Source organism: Octopus bimaculoides, chromosome 21 (assembly GCF_001194135.2).
Source record: "Octopus bimaculoides isolate UCB-OBI-ISO-001 chromosome 21, ASM119413v2, whole genome shotgun sequence".
In the NCBI taxonomy this organism is placed as follows: Eukaryota; Metazoa; Mollusca; class Cephalopoda; order Octopoda; family Octopodidae; genus Octopus; species Octopus bimaculoides.
Genome location: NC_069001.1, coordinates 19,456,657 through 19,483,010, shown reverse-complemented (window position 1 = coordinate 19,483,010; position 26,354 = coordinate 19,456,657). Strand labels below are relative to the sequence as shown.

The 26,354-nt window shown below is 38.0% G+C and overlaps 2 protein-coding genes across 5 annotated transcripts in view; one reads left to right on the top strand and one right to left on the bottom strand.

The window, feature by feature from the left end:
- Window positions 1–11,816, top strand: part of LOC106884493 (U3 small nucleolar RNA-associated protein 14 homolog A) — a 283,035-nt gene extending 271,219 nt beyond the window's left edge. For both annotated transcript variants that reach the window (XM_052975329.1, XM_052975328.1), the window contains exons 12-14: window positions 5,311–5,951; window positions 10,307–10,406; window positions 11,439–11,816. In XM_052975329.1, coding sequence (XP_052831289.1) covers window positions 5,311–5,951; window positions 10,307–10,406; window positions 11,439–11,702 — 1,005 coding nt within the window. In that variant the 3' untranslated portion in view covers window positions 11,703–11,816. The remainder of the gene's footprint in view (window positions 1–5,310; window positions 5,952–10,306; window positions 10,407–11,438) is intronic.
- Window positions 11,681–23,442, bottom strand: LOC106884494 (mitochondrial tRNA methylthiotransferase CDK5RAP1). Of its 3 annotated transcripts, none has more exons than XR_008266440.1 (5): window positions 22,672–23,442; window positions 21,935–22,084; window positions 19,860–20,000; window positions 19,132–19,326; window positions 11,681–12,194 (listed from the first exon to the last, which is right to left on the bottom strand). XR_008266440.1 is itself a non-coding variant. In XM_014935911.2 (4 exons), the coding sequence occupies exons 1-4, from the start codon at window positions 22,723–22,725 to the stop codon at window positions 12,105–12,107; spliced, it is 435 nt and encodes a 144-aa protein (XP_014791397.1). In that variant the 5' UTR covers window positions 22,726–22,944; the 3' UTR covers window positions 11,681–12,104. The 3 variants fall into 3 exon arrangements, 1 of the variants encoding a protein (XP_014791397.1); XR_001411251.2 differs by having other exon boundaries at window positions 19,132–19,323; window positions 22,672–23,438; XM_014935911.2 differs by lacking the exon at window positions 19,132–19,326 and having other exon boundaries at window positions 22,672–22,944.
- Between the last annotated feature and the right edge of the window lie 2,912 nt (window positions 23,443–26,354).

Below are 26,354 nucleotides of genomic sequence, written 5' to 3'. Positions count from 1 at the left end.
GCACTGGTGCCCGTGGCATGTGTAAGGACTTTCGAGCGAAATCGTTGCCAGTGCCCCTGGACTGGCTCTTGTGCGGGTGGCACATAAAATACACCATTTTGAGTGTGGCCGTTGCCAGTACCGCCTGACTGGCCTTCGTGCGGGTGACACGTAAAAGCACCAAATAAACTCTCTGAGTGGTTGGCGTTAGGAAGGGCATCCAGCTGTAGAAACTCTGCCAAATCAGATTGGAGCCTGGTGTAGCCATCTGGTTTCACCAGTCCTCAGTCAAATCGTCCAACCCATGCTAGCATGGAAAGCAGATGTTAAACGATGATGATGATGATGATGATGATGAAACTTTTCACATGTGCTGTTTGCACCATATCTACAACATAAAATGGCAAGATAAGATATCAAATGTGAAAATCTTAGAAAAATGTGATATCTCCAGTATCTAAAGCATGCTGCTGAGAATTTAGTGCAGATGGGTAGGACATGTTTGAGTGAAAAATGACCACATTGCAAAAATTGTTTTGTTTGGCCAATAAATGGAGGGATATTGTGGCGAAGGAAGACCTGTCCTAAGATATAAGGATAAGTTGAAGCAATTGCTAAAATCTCTACAGTTTAACTTGACATCTTTGGATTGATCTGCATGGTGTAAAATGTGTCACGATGCATCAAAACAATTTGAGTTGAAGAAAAAGAATAATAGAATTATATCCTGCAATCAACAGACACGAACGTATTATGACTTCTGGAAACAGCTGTAAGTCAACTTTACACCAGTAAAGGCAAAGTAAATAATGATCATTAATTAAAAACCAGCATAACTGGAGCACAACCATGGATTTACAATATAGAATGGTGGTGAACTATAACCTCAGATCTTGCCACAAGAATACTTGGAGTTCTTTATTAATCTAAACAGTATTGTTAGCCTGGTGTACTAACAGAGAGCTTATGAAGTATTTCACCTGGATTGATAATCCCTCACTAATAACTCTCTTATTCATTAATTTTTTTATACGTTTCAGCCCTAAGGTTGTGGCCATGCTGGATCACTGTTAGACATGAAACGATGATGATATATATATATATATATATATATATATATATATATATATATATATATATATATATACGTACATGGTAGTGGTTGTCTACTCCTTATGTAGAGTTTGACCACCTCTTTTGTACCTACACCTTAGCACCATCATGGCATCTGATGTAGCTTTTTAAACCAGACAATGTTCTGAAAAGATACCCACATAGATTGCACCTTTGATTTGGACCGCCAAGAGCTGCCGATAAGTTCTGCTCTTTGTAGATCTTAAAATGTCTTTTGAGGTCTCTGTTGGATTTGCAAACATTCTGGCATACACTGCATTCAAAGGTGTGCACAGGCATATAGGCAGAATAGTTGGTGGAGGTTCGTTTTCCATGTGTTCGCAAATGAGATTTGAGGCCAGAAAAAGACAGGCATTGTCTGTCACCGACTGTACGCATAAAAAGGTCATTGTCATTCACCTTCTTGATTGTTACATTCTTCCTTAGATCTCTTTTGAGTCTTACTTGTGTTATCCTGGTCTCTTCAAATGCTTTCACTTCACTCCACACCTTTGTTTGCCATCCCAACTCGATCCGAAGCAAGAGTTTCTATATCTTTTGGAGCCATTCCTAGTGACTTCAGAGTAGTCCTTATGCCATCCTTAAACCTTTTTCTAGGTTTACACTGATAGCGTTTCCCCTCTGCAAGCTCACCATAAAACAGCTGTTTCGGCGTGCGTTCATCTACCATTTGAACAATATGGCCACACCATCTCAATTGGTTCCTCAAAATCATAGCTTTAATAGAGGTGATGCCTGCAGATGCAAGGACATCTGTGTTTAGAGTAAAAGAACTCCATTTAATTTTTAAAATGCGATGAAGGCATTTTTGGTGGAATTGTTCTAACAGTTGAAAACATCTCTCATAACAAGTCCAAGTTTCACAGGAATACAACAGGGATGGTAAGACAAATGATTTGTAAAGAGTCAGCGTTGTATTCTTATTTATATGTTGCTGGCACCAAATGCATGACTCCAAGCCACCAAATGATTTTGCTGCCATTTGAATTCGCAGTTGTATTTCTGTATCAAGATTTCCATCATTTTGAACAAAGCTTACAAGGTAGACGAACGAATCGACAACCTCAGGTAACTTTCCCTTAATAAAAATTTTAGGAGGGTTACAAATAGCACCACAGGCAGGTTGACAATTACAACTGTTTTTTTCAAGTTGATGGTCAAGCCCAAATCATCACAAGCTGAGTCAAATGCAGATACGAGATTGCAGACCTGTTTCAGAATGGCTGACAAGATTGCAGTTGTCAGTGTACAAAAGTTCCCTAATGTGTGAAGTAAAAACCTTCGTTTTGAATTTCAGTCTGATCAGATTAAAAACATTCCCTGTTGTTTGATATTTTATGTAAATACCCTCCTCAGAGTTTTGAAAAGCGTATGACAGTACAATAGCAAAGTATATTGCAAAGAGGGTGGGTGCATCGAGGCCTCCTTGGTTTACTCCATTTTCCACAGCAAAATATTCAGAGAGCCTACCACCAAAGTTAACTCTAGCTGTCATATCTTGATGCAAAGTCCTGATCATGTTTACAAATTTTTCTGGGCAATCTAATTTCCTTAGAATTAGCCACAGAGCATTTCGATTAACAGTATCGAATGCTTTGCTAAGCAATGGTATAGGGCAAGATTCTGTTCAATGCACTTTTCTTGTAATGGTCTGACAGTAAAGATACAATCAGCTGTCCCCATGGAGGAATGAAAACCACACTGAGACTCAGATACTATATTTGAAACTATAAAGGTATTTAAATGTTCTAAAAAAAAATGCAGGCAAGTACCTTTCCAATCACCGACAAAAGCGAATTCCCACGAAAATTACCACACAGATCCTTTGGCTCCGATTTACACAAGGAGACTAAAATGGCATCAATCTAGTCTTGAGGCACTTTCTCTCTTCTCTAACAGTGACAAATTAATATATTTAAGAGTTCAAACATTTTGTCACCCCCATATTTCAAGACCTCTGCACAGATTCCATCAGACCCTGGAAACTTATTGTTATTCAGCTGATTCACAGCTAAATAAATGTCATTTAGAGTTGGTTCAAATGCCATCTCTTCTATAATTGGAAGGTGTTCAATTTTTTTCTATCCATATGTCAACGGATGATGGTCTATTCAAAAGTGCAGAAAAATGTTCTACCCAATGCTTATTAATAGAAGTGGTGTCAGAAGAAAATGTCCATTTGCAGTTCTCACTGGAGCTATTGAACAAGATTTGGGGCCATATACCTCCTTAACAAAGGAGTACAAACCCTTGGCATCATATATATCAGCTGCTTCTTGTGCCCCTTTTGCTCTATCATTCCACTATTCCTGTTTAATTTTCCTTAGAGCAGTCTGCACTTTCCTTTTCAGCTTTTTGTAAGCTTCGTTTGAGTTGGGGTTCAAGGACTGAGAAATAAGCGTATTGCCTAAGTTTTGTTTTTCTAAAAGTAGATCATGAATTTCTGCTGATTTATCTGAGAACCAGTCACTGGACTTACGTGATTTAAATCTCACTGTCGAACTTGCAGCCTGAAATACTTTTGTTTTCAATTATTCCTATAGATTGTTTGGATCAAAATCGATACTTTCTATAGCATCATGGAATCTTTGCTAGTTGCTTGATAATTTAAAGTTAGGACCAGACGGTCGATTTTTAGGCATTGTCAAAAAATCTATTTTTCCACGCGCTAGATAATGGTCAGTCCAGCTCTCTGCCCCTCTCATGGCCCGAATGCTAGAAACATCTTTCATATCACATTTTCTGATCAGAATATAATCTATCAGATGCCAGTGCTTAGATCTTCAGTGCATCCAAATGGTTTTATATTTATATTTCTGCTTAAAAGAGCTACTCCATTTTCCGATCCCATGTCGACCTAAAACGGGCCATGAAACATAGTTCTTTCCAACTCTTGCATTGAAATCTCCCAATATGACCAGCTTGTCAGAAATTGGTACTTTCCTCAATAATTGTGCTAGATCATCATAAAACTGTCCTACAGTTTCATCAGAATGGGACATTGTTGGTGCATAAATACTGACAACGGTAAGAAACCTATCTTTTGTCAGTTTAATACGGCATGACATGATCCATTCAGATAAACCACTTGGAAGCTCTGCAATGGAGGATACTAATGTATTCTTGAGAGCAAACCCAACACCAAATTCTCTATGCTGACCCTTAGGTAGGCCTTTCCAAAAGATAGTATATCCATAAGTAGGTTCATTTACTTGACAATCACCAGAGAGATGAGTTTCAGAGAACGCAACTATACCAAGGGAATATTTCTTAAGCTCACATGCAATAAGTGCAGTATGTCTTTCTGGCCTCTTGTTTGACCGCAGTGGCAGAATGATGACCGGGTCCAGCCTGTTATACACTGGGACACCTACCAAGCCAGACCTGTTCCCCTGACGTTCCCAAGCCTTTTTTGCCATTTACTGAATCTGTTTGAGACATTTTAGAGTAAGTTACAAGTGCATTTTTAGGTTTCTGCCAACCAACCAATTCAATCACTTTATTAAGATTTGGTGTACAGGAAGTACCTGTGCAGATGAATAATTTTTAGTGGGTGTAGCTTGCACTGCACTACCCCCACCTATTGGCCCAGGGAGACTTTTGCTGGGTGGTTGGCTTTAGGAAGGGCATCCAGCCATAGAAATCGTGCCAAATAAGACTGGAGTCTGATGCAGCCTTCCAGCTTGCCAGTATGGACAACGGATGTTAAATGATGATGATGAAGTAAAAGACTACAAATACTTCCATAGACCCACACATGCATGTAAATAGATTATTCCTTTTACATCATCACTACCATTCCTGTGACTTTCAATTCTCAATGCTTGCACAGCTGGATGTTCTTCTGTGTCAAGTCTTTTCTGATACCACATATCACCAAATTATTCTGGTGATTTGTCATCTCCTGCATAAGATGCAACATCTTGAGGTTACTTGGAAGGAGGATTTCAGATGAAGATGGTGGACTACGTTTCATCCAAATTAATTTTCTTCCTAATCAGTTCAACTATAACTCTTTCTGTAACTTTCATAATCTGATCTAAATTTAATCCCTCTGTAATTACCTCACTCCAATATATCTCCTTTGTCCACTCTGTAGTGTTATCTTTTTATTTTTGATTTATAATTATTCATCCATTTCTTATCTGTGTCTTTCTATCTCTCATGCATTTTTCCTTCTCTGTTTCTATTTTTTAGACCCAGCAAAGAATAAGTGATATGATTAAAAAAAACCGAGAGCTAACAAAGAAACAACCTGTTATTGAAGAAGATAATGACAATAATGATGATGAAGATTGCAGAGGGAGTGGTTATGAAAGTGATGAAAGCCTTCCAGAAAACACAGAAAGTGTAAGCACAAGAGGCAGTAATGCATGGATGTGCGCCACTCGCATTACAGTAAAGAAGTTGAAGTCAACATCTCAGTCAATACAAAATGACAACATGATTGTTGAGGAACCTATGGAAGAAATTCCTAAATCACTGCGAGATACTGGCCCCAGATCTAAATATGTCGAACCACCTGTACCAACAAGTGACATCAGTCTTGATCCAAAACAGATCCTTGATATGAGCACTCCAATTGCAACATCTATCCAGACAAATATGGTTGAGGAGGAAGATGTGATGGAAGAGGACAGGGCAAGTGAATCTAATGGCAATGATGACAAATTGACGCTAAGTCAGGCATTTGCCAATGATGATGTCATTGAAGAGTTTAAGGAGGAAAAAAAAGCAGTAAAGGAAAGAAACAGGCCCAAGGATATTGACCTTACTCTTCCTGGTTGGGGATCCTGGGGTGGAGATGGATTGCAAGTCAGTTGGAGGAAGAGAAAACAGTAAGTTTGGATTTCTGTTATTAGTTATTTTGAGCTAGTATGTTTATACAGCACACACACACAAAAACGTGTGTGTGTGTATCAGGTTGTACCTATGTATAATGCTTATACAGCATCCACACGTATCAGGCTATAGGTTTATACTTGCTGTTTGTAGAGATTTACATCAGTTTGTAACAGTGTTTATTGATATTTATTGGTATATATATATATATGTTTGTAACAATGTATGGCATATATATTTAGTAGAAATTGTATCTACAAATAGATGTACAACTGCTCTGTGTGTGTGAGCATATTTGAGCACCTGCACATGACCTTTTGTCTGTTGGTATTTATACCTTGAAAAAAATGCAGCATTTTAAAAATGACCTTTGGACTCGTATCACATGTGGATTCATGACTTTGTCCATTGATTTTTCCTATCCTTTGGATTTCAATCTCAATGTTAATGATTTACTGGTAATTGACTCCTCTTTTATTTATCGTTTACCTCTCCCTCTACCTTTCACCTGATCTCTTTCCCTACTCTACATTCCTGTCTTTGTGTTTTCTCTATCTCTTAACTATTTATTTATTCATTTATTTAATATACTTAATTTTTTTTATATATTTACTTACCTGTATTCATTTCATGTAAGTTATGCTATATTATATTTTGTATCTTTATATTTCTATATTTTATTTATCTCTGCTTTAGATGTACAAATTATTCTTTCTTTATGCTTGTCTCTCTTTTCCATTTTTCCCCTCTTCATAATTTCCTCTTTCTTTTCCTTTTTATCTCTTTGTTTTCTCAGTCTCTCTTTTATCCTCCCCTTTTCTCACCCAATTGCTTTCTTTCTATTTTCCTCCCAAAATATTTATAAAATGCCTTGCTATCTATTCAAATCTTTACATAATTATCTGTAACTTAATGCAGTAAAGTGTTCCTTGATGATCTTTTGTGTTTGCATCTAAATGCACTTGAAATACCTATTGCAGGGCTCCAAACAATCATAATGGCAAAACATGTATAGGAAACTATAATATAAACCTTTGTTTATCTTTATTTCTCATATTGATATATATTTTGCTTAGACATAGCAACCTGGTGTTAGAACTCAGTATATGTATGTTTCAGAATAAAGCATTAGTTAAGTGCAGAATATAATATGAAATTAAATAAATGACTAAGGAACAAGATATTATGCTGTGAATTTCATTAACCTACATCTGTTACTGCCATGTAGGCCCTAGGTAGTGGGTGAGATCATCTTGCCATCTTGTCTTTGGTCAACCACTCGATTTTGTCTTTTGTCCTGGTGTCCATTCTATCATCCTGATTGTCCATTGGTTGTCCTTCAGTCACACAATGTGGCCAGCTCATTTATATTTGTTCTTGTTAATGGTTCTTATGATGTCATTGAGCCCCGTGTACTGTCATACCCAGATATTGGTTTTCTTGTCTTGCAATGTGATGCAGAATATGATTCATTCCATTTGTTGTTGGGCTACAATGAGGGTATTCATGACAGTAGTGTTCAAAGCCCATATTTCACTACCATAAATCATCACTGGCAGGATGTACTCTTTTAATTTTCATTAAGGCCTGGAGATTTCTCATGAAGTTTTCCACCTTCTTATAGGTTCCTCCAAACCAAGCATTATTCTTCTCATGATTTCCAGGAAGAGATTTCTGGTTTTTGTCACCATCTGTCCCAGTTAAACATAGCTGTCTACCTCTTCTATGGTCTTGCCGTTTACGGTGATGGGTGCTGGCATAGCGTGCCTATTGAACATGACCTTGATCTTTCTAAAGTTCATGTTGAAGCCAACAGGTTGGCTTGTAGTGTGGACATTGGTGAGCATTTCCTCCAGTTCCATAGGTATATGAGCTGTCAAGATGATATCATCTGCAACGTCTGATTGTAACAATATACAGGGTGTCCACAAGGTCTGGGTACATGGAGTAAATAAAATCATAACATAAACAATTAAATATAAGAAACAATAATTTCTTAAAGTATGTGTTAATCCCCATGTACCCAGACTTTGTGGACACCCTGTATATTGTTTATATAGCATATGTATCAAGTTGTAACTATATATGTTTTTATACACTATGTATGTATCAGGCTATAGCAGAAGTTCTGCCTGATTTTCAAATGAATTTAGAAAAACAAAATATTAGTGATTGTAGATGTATTTAGTCAGTATATTCTTTCGGTATTGCTTTCAATAACCTTCTTGATTCATGTCGAACCTCCTTTGTGTGAGCCCATCAAAATAGCTTTATAGATTCCTAAACAAATCCTAAATAGAAGGATGTAGGATATGTGTAAAACAATTTTTCCAAGCAAAGTTTCTCTAGGACATCCTTGGTTTCTTGTGCAGTACAGAGACATGCATTAATGTGGTGAAGAATTACCTCATCTTTTTACTAAGGACCGGCATGTTTGTCCAAAGTTGTTATAGACACTAATTGTTGGCATTAAACCTCAGCTGTAACCGTTGTTTAGTACTGCATAATGGATGATTTCTTTGGATGCTAGTCCCCTCTCAGCTACATGGCCTTTCTATTCCCAAGATTAAACTACCAGTGATAAAGGATGTATTTCTTATCCCTAGTAACATCTTTGTCTAAAAAAAATATTTAGAGTTGGTGCAAATGAACTACTTCACAATAACTGACAGGTCTTTTCTATGCAGGTTATATGGAGCCTATTTTTCTATCTTTGACTCTTCAACTATTTACAATCAACAGTTACATGACTGACACTGGATTGAGAATTGCTCCAATTTCACCAGCCACAATTTCTGGCCTCCTAATTTCCCCAATTGTAATCCCATGGATTACTGTGGGTCGAAAGACTAACAAGACCAAGCTGGTAGTCAAGATCCAGGGACACAGTGAGGAATGCATGTGCAGGGGTTCCTTGTAGCCTTAGATATTCTAACATGTAAGCAAGCTACTTACCACACAGCCACTCTTGTGCCTATAAAACATGTATAATGAAGTCTTGGGTTCATTGTGTGTAGAAATGGGAAAGGACAGTCAACAATGGAATCTTTTCTATCATAGTCCATGTATCATAACTCTCTTTACTCTTTTACTTGTTTCAGTCATTTGACTGTGGCCATGCTGAAGCACTGCCTTTAGTCGAGCAAAACGACCCCAGGACTTATTCGTTGTAAGCCTAGTACTTATTCTATCGGTCTCTTTTGCCGAACTGCTAAGTTACGGGGACGTAAACACACCAGCATTGCTTGTCAAGTGATGTTGGAAGGATAAGCACAGACACACATACATATATATATACGACGGGCTTCTTTCAGTTTCCGTCTACCAAATCCACTCACAAGGCTTTGGTTGGCTCGAGGCTATAGTAGAAGACATTTGCCTGAGGTGCCATGCAGTGGGACTGAACCCAGAACCATGTGGTTGGTAAGCAAGCTACTTACCACACAGCCACTCCTACTGATAACTTTATTATCAAAAAATGCTACAAGGATAAAAATAAACCTTCTTTTCTATAATGTTATTCAATAAGGTCACCTCCAGCTTCAACAACTGCTTCTATATGAGATCTAAATCATCTACATGCTCGAATCAAGTTGTCATAGTTCATTTTGGACATTACTCTGACTATGACAGTTTTCAAAGAATCTTTGGTGTTATGGGCATGTTCATTGACCTTTTTCAACAATGCTCCACACACAATAGTCCAATAGATTGAGACCTGGGGAATAAGGAGGCCATATATTAGGGACAACTGTTTTCAATGTAAGTGGTAGAGTTAATTCTAAGGCCTTGTGGAAAGAAGTAAGGAGACCTCACATATCCTTCATTGCTGATAACCCCTAAAACCATGACAATTGCAGGAAATTTTGTATGCATAACTCTTGAAATTTCAGAAGGGTCTGCACATAACCATCTATCATTTCTTCTGCTGGATTTTTCAGTTTGTTTAAGAGCCTTTTAAATCTTATGTAGTGATTTTCTTTTACTTTTCTGACATAAATTGACCTTTCCTCATCATATAAGATTTATATCTGAGGTCTTTGTGGACAACATTTCTAATTGTCCCTTCTGACACATGGAGATCTTTTGCAATTGACCTCGTAGATTTTCTGGGATTGTAATCAATGGTCTGTTGAACTTACTGGATAAATTCAAGTGTTCTGATGATTTCAGAGTGTTTAGAATGCTTTTTACACTTTGACATAGGTGATGTTTCCATCTTCAGTTTCTAATTCTGTACAAACTTTGTTCTGATGATTGACTGGTACTTTATTTTATTGACCCTTGAAGGAAGAAAGGCAAGGTTGACCTTGGTAGGATGTGATCTCAGAATGTTTTTCCCTTTTCTCAGATTTATAAAGAAGGCTCCACTAACAGAACCTCAAAAAGATGATCCTCTTGGACATGTAATCATTGACGAAACCAGAGACACTGCTATACGTAAATATCAGGTAAGTGTTACTCCTCTAGATCTTTTCTCCAACATTTATTGCCTCATCAACACATGATCATTTTGCTTTCTCTGTTACATTACCATCACAACAATTTATTAACTAGTGATGTTTAGTGCTGGGTTAACCTTGATCAAGCAGACCAGCTCTGTTCATTTTGACCTTATATTCAAATATTGTATATCTAGAACTACATTGTCCAATGCTTTCTTCCTTTTTTTAAAGACAATATTGTGTAATATTAAGGAAGTCTGGCTGTTTTCTCTTACAGTTTGTTTGACCTCAAAGAGATCCCCACCAATTAATTCAATAGCTGTTAGTTAAGCCAACACCGCAGATGCATACTTTCCTCTCTTTTTTTTCTACTTCCATAATAATCACATGTTCTTTTGAACTAGTTAGATGCATACACCACCTAAACTTACACCCTTTTGTTACTCTTTACTGAGTTTGACCTTCCTCACCCTGCACTAAATACTTCATGTAGTCTAGCTTTCCTAGAACTGCAGTCCACTGAAATTCTTTATAAATGTTCAGGTTAAATATCAACCACACCAGTTTTAGAAAAGTTAGATTTTCATAGGCACTTTCCCTTCTTGTCTGACTTAAGATCTTCCCCACCATTACTGTTGTTTCGTTATACTTAATACTACATATCCATCATTACCACAACTATAATTTATTGTTACAGCAACACAACTCTAGCATCTATTGCATTTATAAAATGGCAGACGTCTTCAAACAAAGCTTTGGTTTCTTAGTTTGTTGTTTAGCCACTCAGCAAACTATCCTGGCTCTGTTTTTTTTCCAGACATAATGTATCTAGTACTATATTATACTTTCAATTTTTTAAAGATTGTATGATTTGAAAAATATGTGGTTGCAATTTCTAGTGGGTCAAGCAATCGTATAGAAGCTTCCTATTAACTTGAAGTCTACATGTTAGTTTCACCTGCCTCAAGTTACAAATCCTCATCATCACTGCAACAACTGTCATAATCAATCTAATGCTATTCATATAATATATTTCAGGTAAAAGAATTACCATTTCCTTATGTCAATGCCAAAGACTTTGCTGCGAGTATAGCAGCTCCTATTGGTAAAGAGTGGAATCCTCAAACTGTGGTAAAAGAACTGATTAAACCGAAAATTGAGACCAAGCTAGGTACCATTATCAAACCTATTGCTCATAGTGTTTTGCTTAACCAGACAACGGCAGCATCGAAAAATGTGCCAAAACCACCAACACATCAAAAAAAGCATAAACAAAGACATAAGCGTCAGAAGAAGAAATGATATTGTGATAATAAATGTGATGTTTATTTAGCTTTATTTTGTATATTATAAATTATTTTCATTGTTGTTCAATCCTAGGCCATAGTTCTTCCAAATAAAGCCAATCTGAGGCAGTACAGGACTCTTTCACATTCTTTGGGCTTTGCAGGTATCATCTTTCTCACTGCTTTTTATTGTATTCTAAGTTATACAATTTAATGCTTTGTTTTAAGATGGTAGGGTTGACTTGAGAAAGATTTAGTTGTGTTCTCTTGCAGGTTGATTGTTAGTTGGATATTTTCATAGTTGCAGCTGATGTTAGTCACCGACAGTTGAAAGTGGACTGCAAATTGATGAGGCTGAAATGTAGATTTCACTCCCATTACTCAAGCAAACGACCAATTAACTGTAGCAATATTGGACTCATTTGAGGGTATGTTTTCGGCTGAAGTTTACCAAAGTTGTGTGGTAGAGAGGTTCACCTTTCAGCACTTGAGAAGAGGCACCGGTTATCTTTTGGAAGAGAAAATAATAGATTTTCAATATGATTGAGATTTTAGAGGAAGGAATTTAGTAAATTACAGATATTCACACCCATTACAAAAGTATTATTGCATTCCTAATAATTTTGTCTGGATGAATTTTCCCATTGATTTCCATGTTCATTCACTTTGTGAAATGTAATGAATGAGAAAATGGATTTTGCAATACAGAATTCTACATACAGCAACATTTCCAGACATAACAATGGCTTATGCAATATGGCAGATGACTGAATCTAACTTTATACATTTCTTATTTAACTCCAGTTCAACAATGACCAAAGGCATTCCAGATAAGACCCTCCCATTTCTAACTTAGACACTGTAACTGCAATACTTTTTTAAAGATGGGTCTGGCATGAGAGAGATTTGGTTGCAACTTCCAGCTCAAAGAAAGGTTAAATGGGAAGATGGTTTTTGTGTGGAAGATGTGCAGGTGCAATAAATACCAAAAATGTACAGAAAACAGATTTCATCACATGCTAGGAGTAAAAACTAGAAATAGTTGATAGCTTCTGTTACCTAGGTGACCAAGTCAGTAGGGGGGGGTGCTCTGAGAGCATAGCTGCTAGAATAAGAATTGCCTGAGCAAAGTTCAGAGAGCTCCTTCCTTTGTTGGTAACAAAGTGCCTAATGAAAAGTAGACTGTATGATGCATGCGTACGAACAGCCATGTTACATGGCAGTGAAACATAGGCTGTGACTGCTGAGGACATGCATAGGCCTGACATCCACTGGGTGTGTAATGTCATTGTGCATATATGACAGAGTGTAAGCGCCCTGAAAGAAAAGATGGACATAAGAAGCATCAGATGTAGTGTGAAAGAGAGACAACTGTGCTGGTATGGTCATGTTTCGTATGGATGAGGACAGCTGTGTGCAGTGTCACACCTTAACAGTGGAAGGAACCTGTGGAAGAGGTAGACAGGGGATGCCAGTGCTGCCTGAAAGTGCCATTTAAGTATGGTTGTTGCCAGTGCCACCTGGCTGCATCAGCCTCCCTCCACCGTGTCGGTAGCACATAAAAAGCACCCACTACATTCGGAGTGGCTGGCGTTAGCAAGGGCATCCAGCTGTAGAAACCTTGCCAGAACAGATTGGAGCCTGGTGCAGCCTCCTGGCTTGCCAGTCCTCAGTCAAACTGTCCAACCCATGTCAGCATGGAAAGCGGATGTTAAAAGGTAACGATTATGATGCTTTAGGACAGGAAACTGATATTAAATACTTTCATTTAAAGGGATTTGTATTTAATTTACAATCTCCACCAAAATCTTATTACATGAATAACAGCATAAAAATTTCTTGTTATTCCTTAAATGACAGGAAAGGGTTGTATGAATGCGCAAAAAACAAAATATCTTTTTCTTAAGGATAATTTGTATACTTATTTAATATTTTAAATAAGTACGAGTGTAATTGTTAGTCTCTCATTGGGAAGTGCTGTAAAATATTCACTTTACTCTGATGGTGGCCGTATCCATCTAAAAAAATTTTGAAACCTCAGTTGATGGTGTCTGCCATTTAAGGGTTGATGCTCTCATGGCCATGCTTTTAATGAAATAATTGAAAATTGGGAGGTATATGTGAAATTATTATTCTAATTAATTGTTTAAATTAATTCAAATACATTGTGTGCTTTTATTAGAAATACAATACCTACAGGAAGAAAAAAAATTAGACTTTATAGTGATAGACTTATAACTTAAACCTTTGATATTTAAATTATACGTATTTAGGCCCATACATGGCAATGTGGTTGAAAAGCTCACTCCCCAACTTTGTAGATGTCTTCTAATATGGCCACAAGCTGACCAAAGCTACAAAGTGGATCTGCTTGTGTAATATATATATGTATATATATATTCTAGAATAAGAATAGGGTGGAGGAAGTTCAGAGTACTACCACCTCTGTTGGCAGCAAAAGGACTCTCTCTCAAAGTGAAAGGTAGATTGCATGAGAAAGGCCATGTTACATTGTAGTGAGACATGGGCACTGACTGCGGAGGATATGTGTAGGCTGGAGAGGAATGAAAGTAGTATGTTCTGTTGGATTTGCAATGTCAGTGTGCATGACCGGCAAAGCATAACTGTTGAGAGAAAAGTGAGGCATAAGAAGGATTAGATGTAGTATGCAGGAGAGGAGAATGCATTGGTTTGGACATGTGGTGCATATGAGTGAAGAGAACTATACAGAAGTGGATGGTACTTGTGGAAGAGGGAAACCCAGGAAGATAAGGGAGAAAGTGATGCGGAATGATCTTAGGATGTTGTGGGTTCACAGAGTTAAAATGACAGTGGACCGAGCTGTTTGGCAATATGAGCTTCTAGAGAAGACCTGTCCATGAAACTGAGTGCTAGAAGAGTTGTGTCCCACCCACATGTAACAACACACTTTTCACCCAAACTACAACTCTTCTAATTGCATCGTTCTCTTCCTTGCATTTCCTCTTCATAAATTATGATTGTTTTCTAATCCCCTTTCTTGCCCTCACTGTATCGCTGCTCCACACACTCTATTTTTCTACCCAGGTTCTACACTCATTCTTGTTACTTGTGAGTATACCCTAGCACTACACCAGCTCTCTCCTCTTGTTTTTCCTCTGACTAGGTAACTAAGTATTACTTTGTTTCTGGCCTTTTTTGTACCTCTTCAATAGCAAGACATTTATTTCTGCCTCGCTATTTCACTGTTACACTCTAACCTTTCATCATCTGATACTGGATCACCTCCTCTAATGCTCTCTCTTTTGTGGTAAGACACCAGCTTCTACCTCTCTGTCTTTCTGTCACACTCTAACTTTTCATCCTCTGACATATGTTCCCCTCCTCAAATGCCCTGTCCCTCTCATAATTCCTTGTCTTGCAAGTTACTTGGTTACCTGCCAGTGCTAGTGCCATGTTAAAACCATCCAGTCCACACTGTAATGTGGTTGGTATTTGGAAGGGCATCCAGCCATAAAAATCATACCAAAAATAACCTCAGCTATGCTAATCCACTCTGCAGAGTGGTTGGTGTTAGGAAGGGCATCTGGCCGTAAAATCTCTGCCTAAACAGACACAGTAGCCTTGGGTAGTTCAACCGTCCTAACCATGCATGCATAAAAGATGGACATTAAACGATGATGATGATCACTATCATTTAATGTCCACATTCCATGTTGGTATGGGTTGGACAGTTTGACAGAACTGGTAAGCTAGGAGGCTGCACCGGGCTCCAATCTGATTTGGCAAGGTTTCTACAGCTGGATGCCCTTTCTAATGCCAACCACTCCAATAATGTAGTGTGCGCTTCTTAGGTGCTACCAGTCAGGCAGCACTGACATCAGGCATGACTACAATTTCACTTGGTTCAACAGGTCTTTACAAGCATGGCATATCGCCTGACGATTGAAGGGTGCTTTTAAATGGGCATTGTCCAATCTCACTTGGCTTGCTGGGTCTTCTCAAGCACACATGTAGCACATACTAGCTTCATTTCTGTCTCACTGCCGTGTAACATGGCTGTTTGCACACAGGCATCATACAGTCAACCTTTCACTCTGACTGAAAGGCCCTTTGTTACCAGTAGAGATAGCTCTGAACTTTGTCCAGCCTATTCTTATTCTAGCAGCTATGTTATCGGAGCATCCACCCCCACTACTGACTTGGTCACCTAGGTAACGGAAGCTATCAACTACTGGCATGTGATGGAATCTGTTTTCTGTACATTTTTGGTATTTATTGCACCTGCACATCTTCCACACACAAAAACTATCTTCCCAGCAAACCTTCCTTTGATACTGCTGCACCCCTTATTTGGCCATAGCTTACACCAAGTACATTTTATGGAGTTTCTACCGACACCTTTTCTACAGATCGAGCAGGGCCATCTACCTGAAGGGATTTGTGATTTGTCCGCCTTCGTACTTACTAAGACTCTGATTTTTGCTAGGTTAACTCTAAGGTCCTTCGATTCTCGACCTTGCTTTTGCACCTGAAACTTCTCTAGCTCTGATGATGAGGATATATATTATCAATAAAACATATACCAGAAAAAGAAGCACACTCTAAAGAATAGGAGCAGTAAATATTAAAACAAGCGACCAATAGTTTCATATCCATGAATGCAACAGCTTTGTGGACAGCACATCAAATTTAACTTTTCGCAGAGCTGGAAAAACAACAGGGCAAAAAAAGTTAAATGGCTCAGTGGAAAAAGTTGAGTACGGGTTATCTCCCCTGGATAAATGGAAGCTAGGATCTATTTCGGTAAGGTCTATTATTAGCTTAAATAGCAAACTGGGAAACGCAATTTTCCAGTAGGTAGCGCTTGAAATGAACACATTTTAAGAAAACTTCTTTACGATTATTTAACGTGCCAGGCTTAGCATAGTTTTTAAGACTATAAAACCTTTTCAGATTCCAAAAGCGACAGCTCCCCCACCTCGTTATATGCTGCCTCCCCTTACATTCACTCAGAGTTGGCAGAGTCAATGTAGGTGGGATTGTTGAGATGCTTCAACAGAGATGTGTTGATATGTTTTGCATTCAAGAAGTTAGGTGGAGGGGATCTCCAGCCAGGTTCCCCACTGGCAAGTGACATAGGTGTTATCCCTTTTGGGAAGGCAACAGTGATGGGGTAAGAGGTATGGGCATACTTTTAGCAGAGAAATGAGTTAATAAGGTGATTGAGGTAGTCAGAGTATGTGATAGGGTACATCAACAAAAGAACAACTTTTATGACATTCTGCTGCAGGCTACCTCAAAGACAAATTGCAGTGACCATATCTTCGTGGTTGGTGATTTCAACAGATATGTCTGGCAGTACCAAATTTGTGGCTGGTACAAAGTCCCAACTAGACCTAGAGTGACATGGTAGTGAAACAGTGTAGTTAACAGGGTCATTAGAGCAAAGAAGCAGACCTGGAAAGACTGGAAAAGTGGCAGTAGCAAGGAGGCAGGTATACCTAGCCAGGAGTGAAACAGAAAGGAAGAAGTTTGCCAATGTTCTGCACTATGAGGATCAGTGGCTTGAAGTGTTTCTGCTTGCAAGACAGTTGAGTCAGGGAAAATTGTGATGTTATTGGAACAATATCACAGAAGTGCATTTGCATGGATGATGTTTCACTTGCAGTTAATGATTCTGCTAAGAAAGAGGCTTGGAAGTGCCACTATGAAAAGCTGCTGAATGTAGAGAACTCACGGGAGAAGGAGAGTCTGCCTAATATGGATCCAACAAAGGGACCAGCAATCCAAATAAAACAGTAGCTTGGTAGATAAGGCCATGAAGGATATGAAGACAGGGAAAGCCCCTTGCCCATCAGGAGTCACTGCTGAGATGCTTAAAATATCTGGCAGTGTGGGTTATGGTTTCATTACCCATATAGTTGATCAGGTTGTACACGAAGGAGTCATATCCAATGACTGGTATAGCAGCACAATAGTCAATTGCTACAAAGGCAAAGGTGATGCCTTAGCCAGAAATAATTACAGAGGTATCAAGTTGTTGGGTCAGGTGATGAATGTTGCAGAGACAATCATAGCCCAACTAATTAGGAAGAGAGTTAGGCTAGATGAGATACAGCTTTGTTTTGTGCCAGGGAGAAGCATTATATTCCTGGTAAGTTAGCTGCAGGTGAAGTACCTAACCAGAAATAAACCTCTGTACTTGGCTTTTGTTGACATGGAGAAAGCCTTCGACAGGGTCCCTCACTCCCTTATCTAGTGGTCATAGCAGAAACTAAGGTTAAAGGAGTGGCTGGTGAGAGCTGTACAAGCCATGCTGGCAGTAAGGTGAGGGTTGGCAACAATTATAGCAATGAATTCAATGTACAAGTAGGAGTTCACCAAGGATCAGTCCTCAGCTCTCTCTTGTTCATCATAGTCCTTCAGGAAATAGTAGAGAAATTTAAGCTGGGTTGTCCCTGGGAGCTCCTTTATGCTGATGACCTTGTTCTTATACCTGAATCACTACCAGAACTGGAGAAAAAATTTCAACAGTGGAAGCAAGGTCTAGGATCAAAGAGCTTTAGAGTTAATGTAGAATAAGTGTAGGTAGAGGCTTCATAAGGTGTACCTGGTGCAAGCTATGGTCACATAAAAGGTGCAGAGGAAGGTTAATTGGGAAAATAGTTTTTGTGTGTGGCAGATGCACAGGTACAATAAACACTAAAAATATATGGAAAATAGACACTATAAAATGCCAGCGGGGGATACCTAGAAGTAATTGATAGCTTTCGTTATCTAGATAACCAAGTTAACAGTGGAAGTGGATATTCTGAGAGGGTAGCTGCTAGAATAAGACTAGGTTGGGCAAAGTTCAGAAAGCTTCTACCTTTGTTAGCAACAAAGGGCTACTCACTCAGAGTGAAAGGCAGACTGTATGGTGTCGAGTGTGAACAACCATGCTACACAGCAGCAAACATGGGCTGTGACTGTAGTAGACATGTGATGGCTTGAAAGAAATGAATCTACTATGCTCCACTGGGTGTAAGCATCTTGAGAGAAAAATTGGGCATAAGAGCCATCAGATGTGGTGTGCAAAAGATACGACTATGCTGGTATGGTCATGTGATGTGTATAAATGAGGACAGCTGTATAAAGAAGTGCTGATCTCTAACTGTGAAGGGGACCTATAGAACAGGTAGATCTAGAAATAGATGATGATTGTGTGTGTGTGTCTATTTTCACTGCATGTATCCAGAAATTGCTGAGCTACAAAATAGTGATGTCATTTCTTTTGTCAAACAAATTATTCATCGGGTTTGTGCCTTCAATGACTACAAATAAGTGAACCTTACTTGAAAAACAGGTAAAGGTTAGTAACAGGAAGGGTATCTGGTTGTAAAACAATCCCTCAATAATTATGTTTGTCTAACTCATGCTAGTATGAAAAAAAGGAAAATAAAAATTGTTACTGCTTTTCTTACATTGATCTTCAACACCAACAACAGTGATGTAAGCAGCTGGTAAATTCTGCATGACATAAGTAAAATATGAATTTCTGGGCTAAACAAGAAAATCAAGTGTGATCTCTTTGCCTCCACTGTTGAATTTGTCCTTCAGCAGGGGGCAGAAACATACGCTCAGTTGAAAGATGGTGAACTACTTTCATATAGAACCTGCTAAAACAAAATAGACTATATTATTTTGTAATAATAATCTTACCAGAATGTTACAATGAACAAAAGTACATAAAACATAGCTATTTAGGTTAAATGAAAACTTGTTAAAATGGTAGTAATTTGATGGAAATTTAGAAGGTTATGTGGTCTGAAAGAGGATCCCCATTAGTTGGTTGTGTCAAGTTTTATAGCTAGGCTGACTGTTCTCTGCAATGTGTCTCCCTAAGTAAAAGGTATAAACAAGGTAGCCCCTATACAGTGTTAGGAATGCCAGCCAAACCTCCTTCAAATCACATTAACAGCTTTTCAAAAGATGTTAATGTGATTTGTACATCAAGTACTGCAGAGCCAAATACAGTAAATCAGAAAAAACACATGATAATCATGAGTGGAATACCTTTAGTTATACTTGGCTTGATCAAGGTAGAACTAGGGTTTATCAACAATATAATTAGTGTCACGGGTTTGAACTTTCGGCCCTCATCCATCATGCTCCATTAGAAATCATTAGATATGGAAACAATATTACTCACTCGAACAACAATGTAGTCACCCACTTCTATTGTTCTTGTTGGCTCTGCTTCATCAGAAATTGGTATTTTGGTCTGTGGTACAATAACTTTTGTGTTGCCATCATTCCGGCCAGCAAGATCCAGTTGAGACCGCTTACTCATCTGGGTGATAAATAAAGAATTCAGTAAACATTACCAGTGGATAATTGAAGCCATAGCCATGAGGAACAGCATTGGGTTTAATCTTTCCATACTAATCAGACTATTGAGATTGAATCAGGGATCAGCATTGTGGGCCTCATGATAGTTTTCTGCTTGTTTTGCCCTATCCTCTATATCCTCACCAATCTGTCTTGATCCATCCTCTACATGCTTCCTAACTGACCCAATCACCTTTAGCTTTATCTTTCTCAGTCTTCATCTTCCTCTATGTACTTTCATGTACAAATTCATCATTCCTCTCACATGACCCAGCCATTTCATTCCATTTCTCTTCTCGAACATCATTCAGCAGCTCTATTTCCTCCTATCGTCCTCTATAATTTTTCTTAGCAATACTCCAATCATCCACTGGCCCTATTCCCATCATCCTCTGCAATTCATAATCTATCTTCCCCTCTTGACAATACTTCACTCATCCACCAAACCATTATTTCTGTTCTTTTCAGCCTTTTCTGCTGCTTTGCATTCATTACTCAGGTCTCTCACCCATGAGTCATAGCACCCCTCACACATGCAGTACACGCCTTTCCTTTCAGTTTCCCTTCCCATCCTCATTTAACATGCCACTTGGTTCCCAGAACTTCTTCCATTTGTATCTCATTCTAGCCACTGTCAAATCTGTATTAAAATCATGGGTGACGAGAGGAAAGTAGGAGTTTGGTATTTGAAAAAAACCCAGGGTATGACTATAAGGATTTAGCCTGGGTTTGTTTCTACCAAGTCTGCCATCAACAACCTTAAAATAATATTAGAGGGAAACTGTTTAGAAGTCCATTGTGTGTTTTCATACACCTTAGGTATATAAACCTAGACCAAACAATGACTTGTGAGTAAAATTGTAGGAAGCCTGTCATGTGCATGTATGTGTGTGTGAGTATATGTTATTGTTGTTATTATTATATGAATGGATGATTTCCATATTGAGTTTAAAATACCAAATAATTGGTTGGCTTTGCTGATTCTTGAATTTATTTGAAGGCCAAATATGATCTCAAATAGTCAACTACACTAAGACTAACATGAAACCAATAAGAGAAACTATTGAGACAAGGAGATGGAAACGGCTGGGTCGACTTTGTCGCTATAAACTGAACTCAATTGTCAGGATCACTTTGCAATGGGTTCCATAAGGTAAAAGAAGACATGGCTGACCAAAGGAAACATGGCAGAGAACAATAACGATTTTAAAAATAGAGGGTTAACAATGGAACAAGCTGTCAAGGATGCTTTCAGTGTTAGAAGGTGGAATGATCTTGCTATCGCCTCAAGTGGCACAAGGCACAATGAGAATTGAATGTAATTATTGTATGAATGTGTGTCTGTGTTACGTTGCTTCAGTGCTACTGGTAACATATAACCAGATGCAGTGTGTTCACCTTTGTGTTTGTTTGCTGGTGTAAAGCAAATGTGTAACTTAAGTATTCAATAAAACAGGTACTGGGAAATGATAAAACCTTTCAAGACAGCCCCAGCATGGCCACAGTCCATTAACTGAAACCAATAAAAGGATTTAGTAAAGATAATGGGGACTTCCAATCCTTCTAGTAAAGTTTGACTGATGTGATTCTCACTCAAAGAAAACTTGGAAAGAAGCAGAATTTTAGTCATTGCATCATAATTATTGAACATACCACAGCCACTAAGGGTTATTGACATCTTGCAGTTTCAAGATTTTAGGTTTTTTTTCCTGAGGCTGTTCTACAGCAGATGCATGCAGCTCATTTTCAGCTGAGAAACATCAAATGGAGTCCCTTGCTCAAGGACACAATGTACTACTAGCCCCAGAAATTGCATACATGGCCTTAAGATCATAAGAATAACAATCTAACTACTTGGCTTTGCATCTTGCTAAGTGTAGCAATCAAAGAACTTACTCCACTGATGAGAACAATTTGTAACTGCCCAATCTGCTCTGTGTTCAGTTCTAAAGCTCCTTTGCGAAATGTCTCTGCCAGTTCAGTCTGTCTCCTGGCTTTAATCTCACTGGGAACATCATCAATGAGTCGATGGTGAGCACGGGTTTTCTGTTTAATTCAAGAAATAAAAGAAAATAATTACAAAAAACATGATTCAAGACATGTTAAATAGGAGTGTCAGATTAGAGAGATATGCTATGATGATGATGATAATTGTTTTCAACATTAAGCATTAAGACAGAAATTTGATGGAGAGGAACAGTTATTTATGTCAACACGAACCTTTAGTTGAAACTTATTGTATCAACTTCCAAATGATCAAAATTAAAGTTGATTATCAAGGAATTGGAACTCAGAATGTAAAGAGTCCAACAAAATACAGAAGGCTCTACTCATTCTTTCAGTTTATCCCTTGTATCACAATAATAATAATACTTTCTAATTCTGGTACAAGGCCAGCAATTTTGAGGAGAGTGGGCAAATCAATTAACCCTCCCCCATACACACTACTTGACTGGCACTTTATTTCATTGATCACAAAAGGATGAAAGGCAAAGTTAAACTTGAAACGTAAAGAGACATCATAAGCAAGTACCACAAGGCAGTCTTCTGACACACTACTGTCCCTGCTACTCCACTGTATTCAACAAGAATCTATGAAAATAAAAGTAAAGATATGTTCCCTTTCAGCTCACCTGCCTCATACTGTATGGGAAAGTGAAGGCAAAGTTGTAGCAGACCTCTTTCATCAAGGAGACAGTGTCATGATGAGCTGCCTCTGTCTCACCACAGAAACCAGTTATGAAATCACTGGATAGACTTATTTCTGGAATTACAGAAAATCAGTGAAAGTTTGATAGACAACAGAGAGAGAGAAAGAACAGACAGTGTTAGGAAGAAAGAAAGAGTAATACAAAATAAGAAGAAGGGGAAAATGAGGGAGAGAAACTGAGAAATAGTTATAAGGAAGAGGAAAGGTGCGTAAAAGAAACAAATACAACGTTAGAGAGAAAAGGTAAAGGAGAGAGAGCAAGAGGACAGAGAAAAGGAAATTGAGGGAAAAAAGTAAGGTCAATGTAAGAGAGAATAAAGCAGTGTAGCAAGTCATAAAAGGTGGCAATATGATGTAATGGTTGTTTGCCTGAACAAGCATAATTGTTGGTATCCCATTGGTTAAAATTACTGCCCATATTTGAATTCTAAACTTTTGTCAGAGAAATCTTTCACGAAATACGGTTCTTAGAATTCAGGTATGAGCAGTTACAGAAACCCTGATTTTGGGGAAATTAATCAGTGTTCGTAGGATGTTACTAAACTCCACGACACTCACCCATTGAGATATTGGCTATTTTTTATGCCATGTCTATGATAAAAATCCAACAAGACTTATTTAAATTGTTGTGAGCTCTAGTAGTTAGTATGAAAGATTAGCTAGTGTGAATTTTAAGTAGTAATTCTCTATGACAAAATGATTTTACTTTCCAATTGTACTATAAATGCTAAATGTACATAAATAAAATAATGTAGTAATTATTTTCTCTTTCTTCATGTTCTTCAGTTTGTTAATGAAATTTATTTCTGCAATTATGAAACTGTGTATTTTTTTATAGCGGTTAAAAGAACACAAATTTGTTTATCTTCAACATACATGCATGCATAAAATGTCTGTTAGCATTTCAGAGTATATATTTCTCACTCTGGCGTTCATATAGCTGGAGTCAGGACTTATGTATAATGGTGACGGGGGATATTTCCCCTTTAAATAACAGATCAAGAAATTAATTTTTTGTAACTAAACACTTTCAAACTTCGCACACTGCTAGAATATGTCGTATAAAACATCTTTTATCTTAATGTTGTTGAGAAAAGTTTATATTTTCAAAGTTATTTTGTGTTAAAGTTGTCGTATTTCGGTAATTTCAACCAATCAATGACGGTTGCAGCTGAATAAAATTAATAACAGTATGCAGCTGAATAAAATTAATGCCGTTGTTTGTATATATATGTGTGTGTATATATATATATATATATATATAGCAATAAGAAAATGGAGGGGAATATGTGGTACTCATCAACTTGCAGACACTGTACTATGTTAATTAACCTATTTATTTTTCAACCAAAAGGACAATAAAGACAATATACAAACATATATGACACACTCTGTCATATCAACAATTAAAAATTAAAATAAATAGGTTAATTAACATAGTACAGTGTCTGCAAGTTGATGAGTACCACATATTCCCCTCCATTTTCTTATTGCCATATAAATTTAGGGTAAAACCTCCTTTTACCAGCACCCACTTGTTGCACTTGGAAAAATCACTAGTGTAATAATAATTGGGTACCCTCTCAGCAGTATATTGGATAGATATTATCCCTTACTGGGTTGGATTCACTAACTCTCTCTACTTAGCGTTCATAATAATTTTTCTATCGTCTTGGCCCAGCAGCCCTCACCGTTTGTTTTTACTGTCTTGTTCTCATTGTCCTGTTCTTGTTAACACTTTCATCCTTCGCAAAAAATTCCAAATTTTATTTAATTTGCTTTGCGGGAAGGACTGTTCCAACGAAGTCGCGTATTGTCCTTGCATTCGAAACGCAGAGTAGATGGACAGGGACAACTGACGAAGGGATATACTCTTTATATTGCATGTCTCATTTCGCTCTTTGTTTTTTTCCATTGTTCAAAAAAAAGTTCATTTTCTGTTTTCGTTCCTCATTGTGTTTAACGTTTTTTTGATGTCCTGTACCCATATATGCATGTATGTATACATATAGATGTACGTATGTACATATATGTATGGATATATGCATATATATATATATATATATATATATCTTTTTTGTGCATGGCACAAAAGATGGTACAGCAGCTGACCTGGCTACAATCTCACAGTTGAGACTATCCCCAATACACAAGACTACTACAGCAAATAGACCCAAGGTGGGCACTAGGCACTACTGGCAACAACACACACATCACATTGGTGCTCTTACTGAACATCAGAGGACTGTTATCACTTAGTAACAGGACAAAAATCCCTTTCTTGAAAGACCTTGTTGCTTGCAATCAAGCCTTATGCATAGCACCTATGGAAACACACCTGAAACCAGATATAGGAAATGCAGAAATACACATACCACAGTATGTTGTATTACGGACCGACAGGAAAGAAAGGAGTCATGGTGGAGTTGCTATGTACATCCGCGAAGACCTCACACCCCAGGTCCTTTTGTCACACTCAAATTCAGTACGTGACGCACTAATTGTACATATAAGACAACTCAATGTAGTTATATGTGCTACATATCGCCCTCCAGATGCTCCAAATCATGTAGGCAAGTTTGAAGACTGCCTTACAAAAATAGAAGAAGTTCTAGTCACATTAGAACAACACATAAGTGTACTTCTTATGGGAGACTTCAATCTGCCCAATGTCAGATGGCCCGAGGGCCTTTCTCTTCCAGGAATGACACGATACAAATAAGGACAGGTGAATTTCCTCCTGAACCTTGCCAACACTTTGTACATGGAACAAATAGTCCTCCAACCAACTAGGGCAGGTAATATACTGGATCTCTGCTTCACAAATAATATGGATCTCATCCATAATGTGAAAGTGACACCGATGCTACTCTCGGATCACAACATGGTAGAGCTGACCATATACGGACCAAAGGAAACCATGTACAGAGGGACCAGCTATAAGAAACTCTCAAAATCTTTCCAGCTTGAACTTCCATAGAAAACTGGAAACAAATTGAGAAAGATCCTCAAACAAAACTGGCCTAAATATCTCTCCTCCCTGGACATCGACATGAAACTTCAACAATTCATGTCTGTAATGTAAGAGAGAGAAAAGCCACAGTACAGAACAAAATCTCCAGGGAGAGGAAAATTCTTATGAGCTGGCGTACAAAAATTTCAAATCACCTAAACAAACAAATTGAAAGCAGTGAAAAATCTTGCCTGAAAATACAACTGCTGGAGATAGAAAAAAATCTGCAACTCTTCCATGAGCAAACAAAGAAGCCAGGGCTATAGACAATATAAAATCTAACCCCAGAGCCTTCTACAAGTTTGTCAAAGAAACAGCTGCAGCGCATTGGAGGATAGGGCCACTCCTCGAAAAAGATGGTTCACTCACAGGAAACCCAATGAGGATAAGTGAAATACTAAATGAGCAATTCAAAAGTGTTTTCACTCCACCCCTAGGGTACTTTCAAGTCAGCAATCCAACTGACTTTTTTACCACTGCAGATATAAAAGCAGAGGCAATGATGATTGATTACATCGATATAAAGGAAGACGATGTAATAAGGGCTACAGATGAAATGAACCCAAACTCAGCTACTGGCCCTGATGGATTCC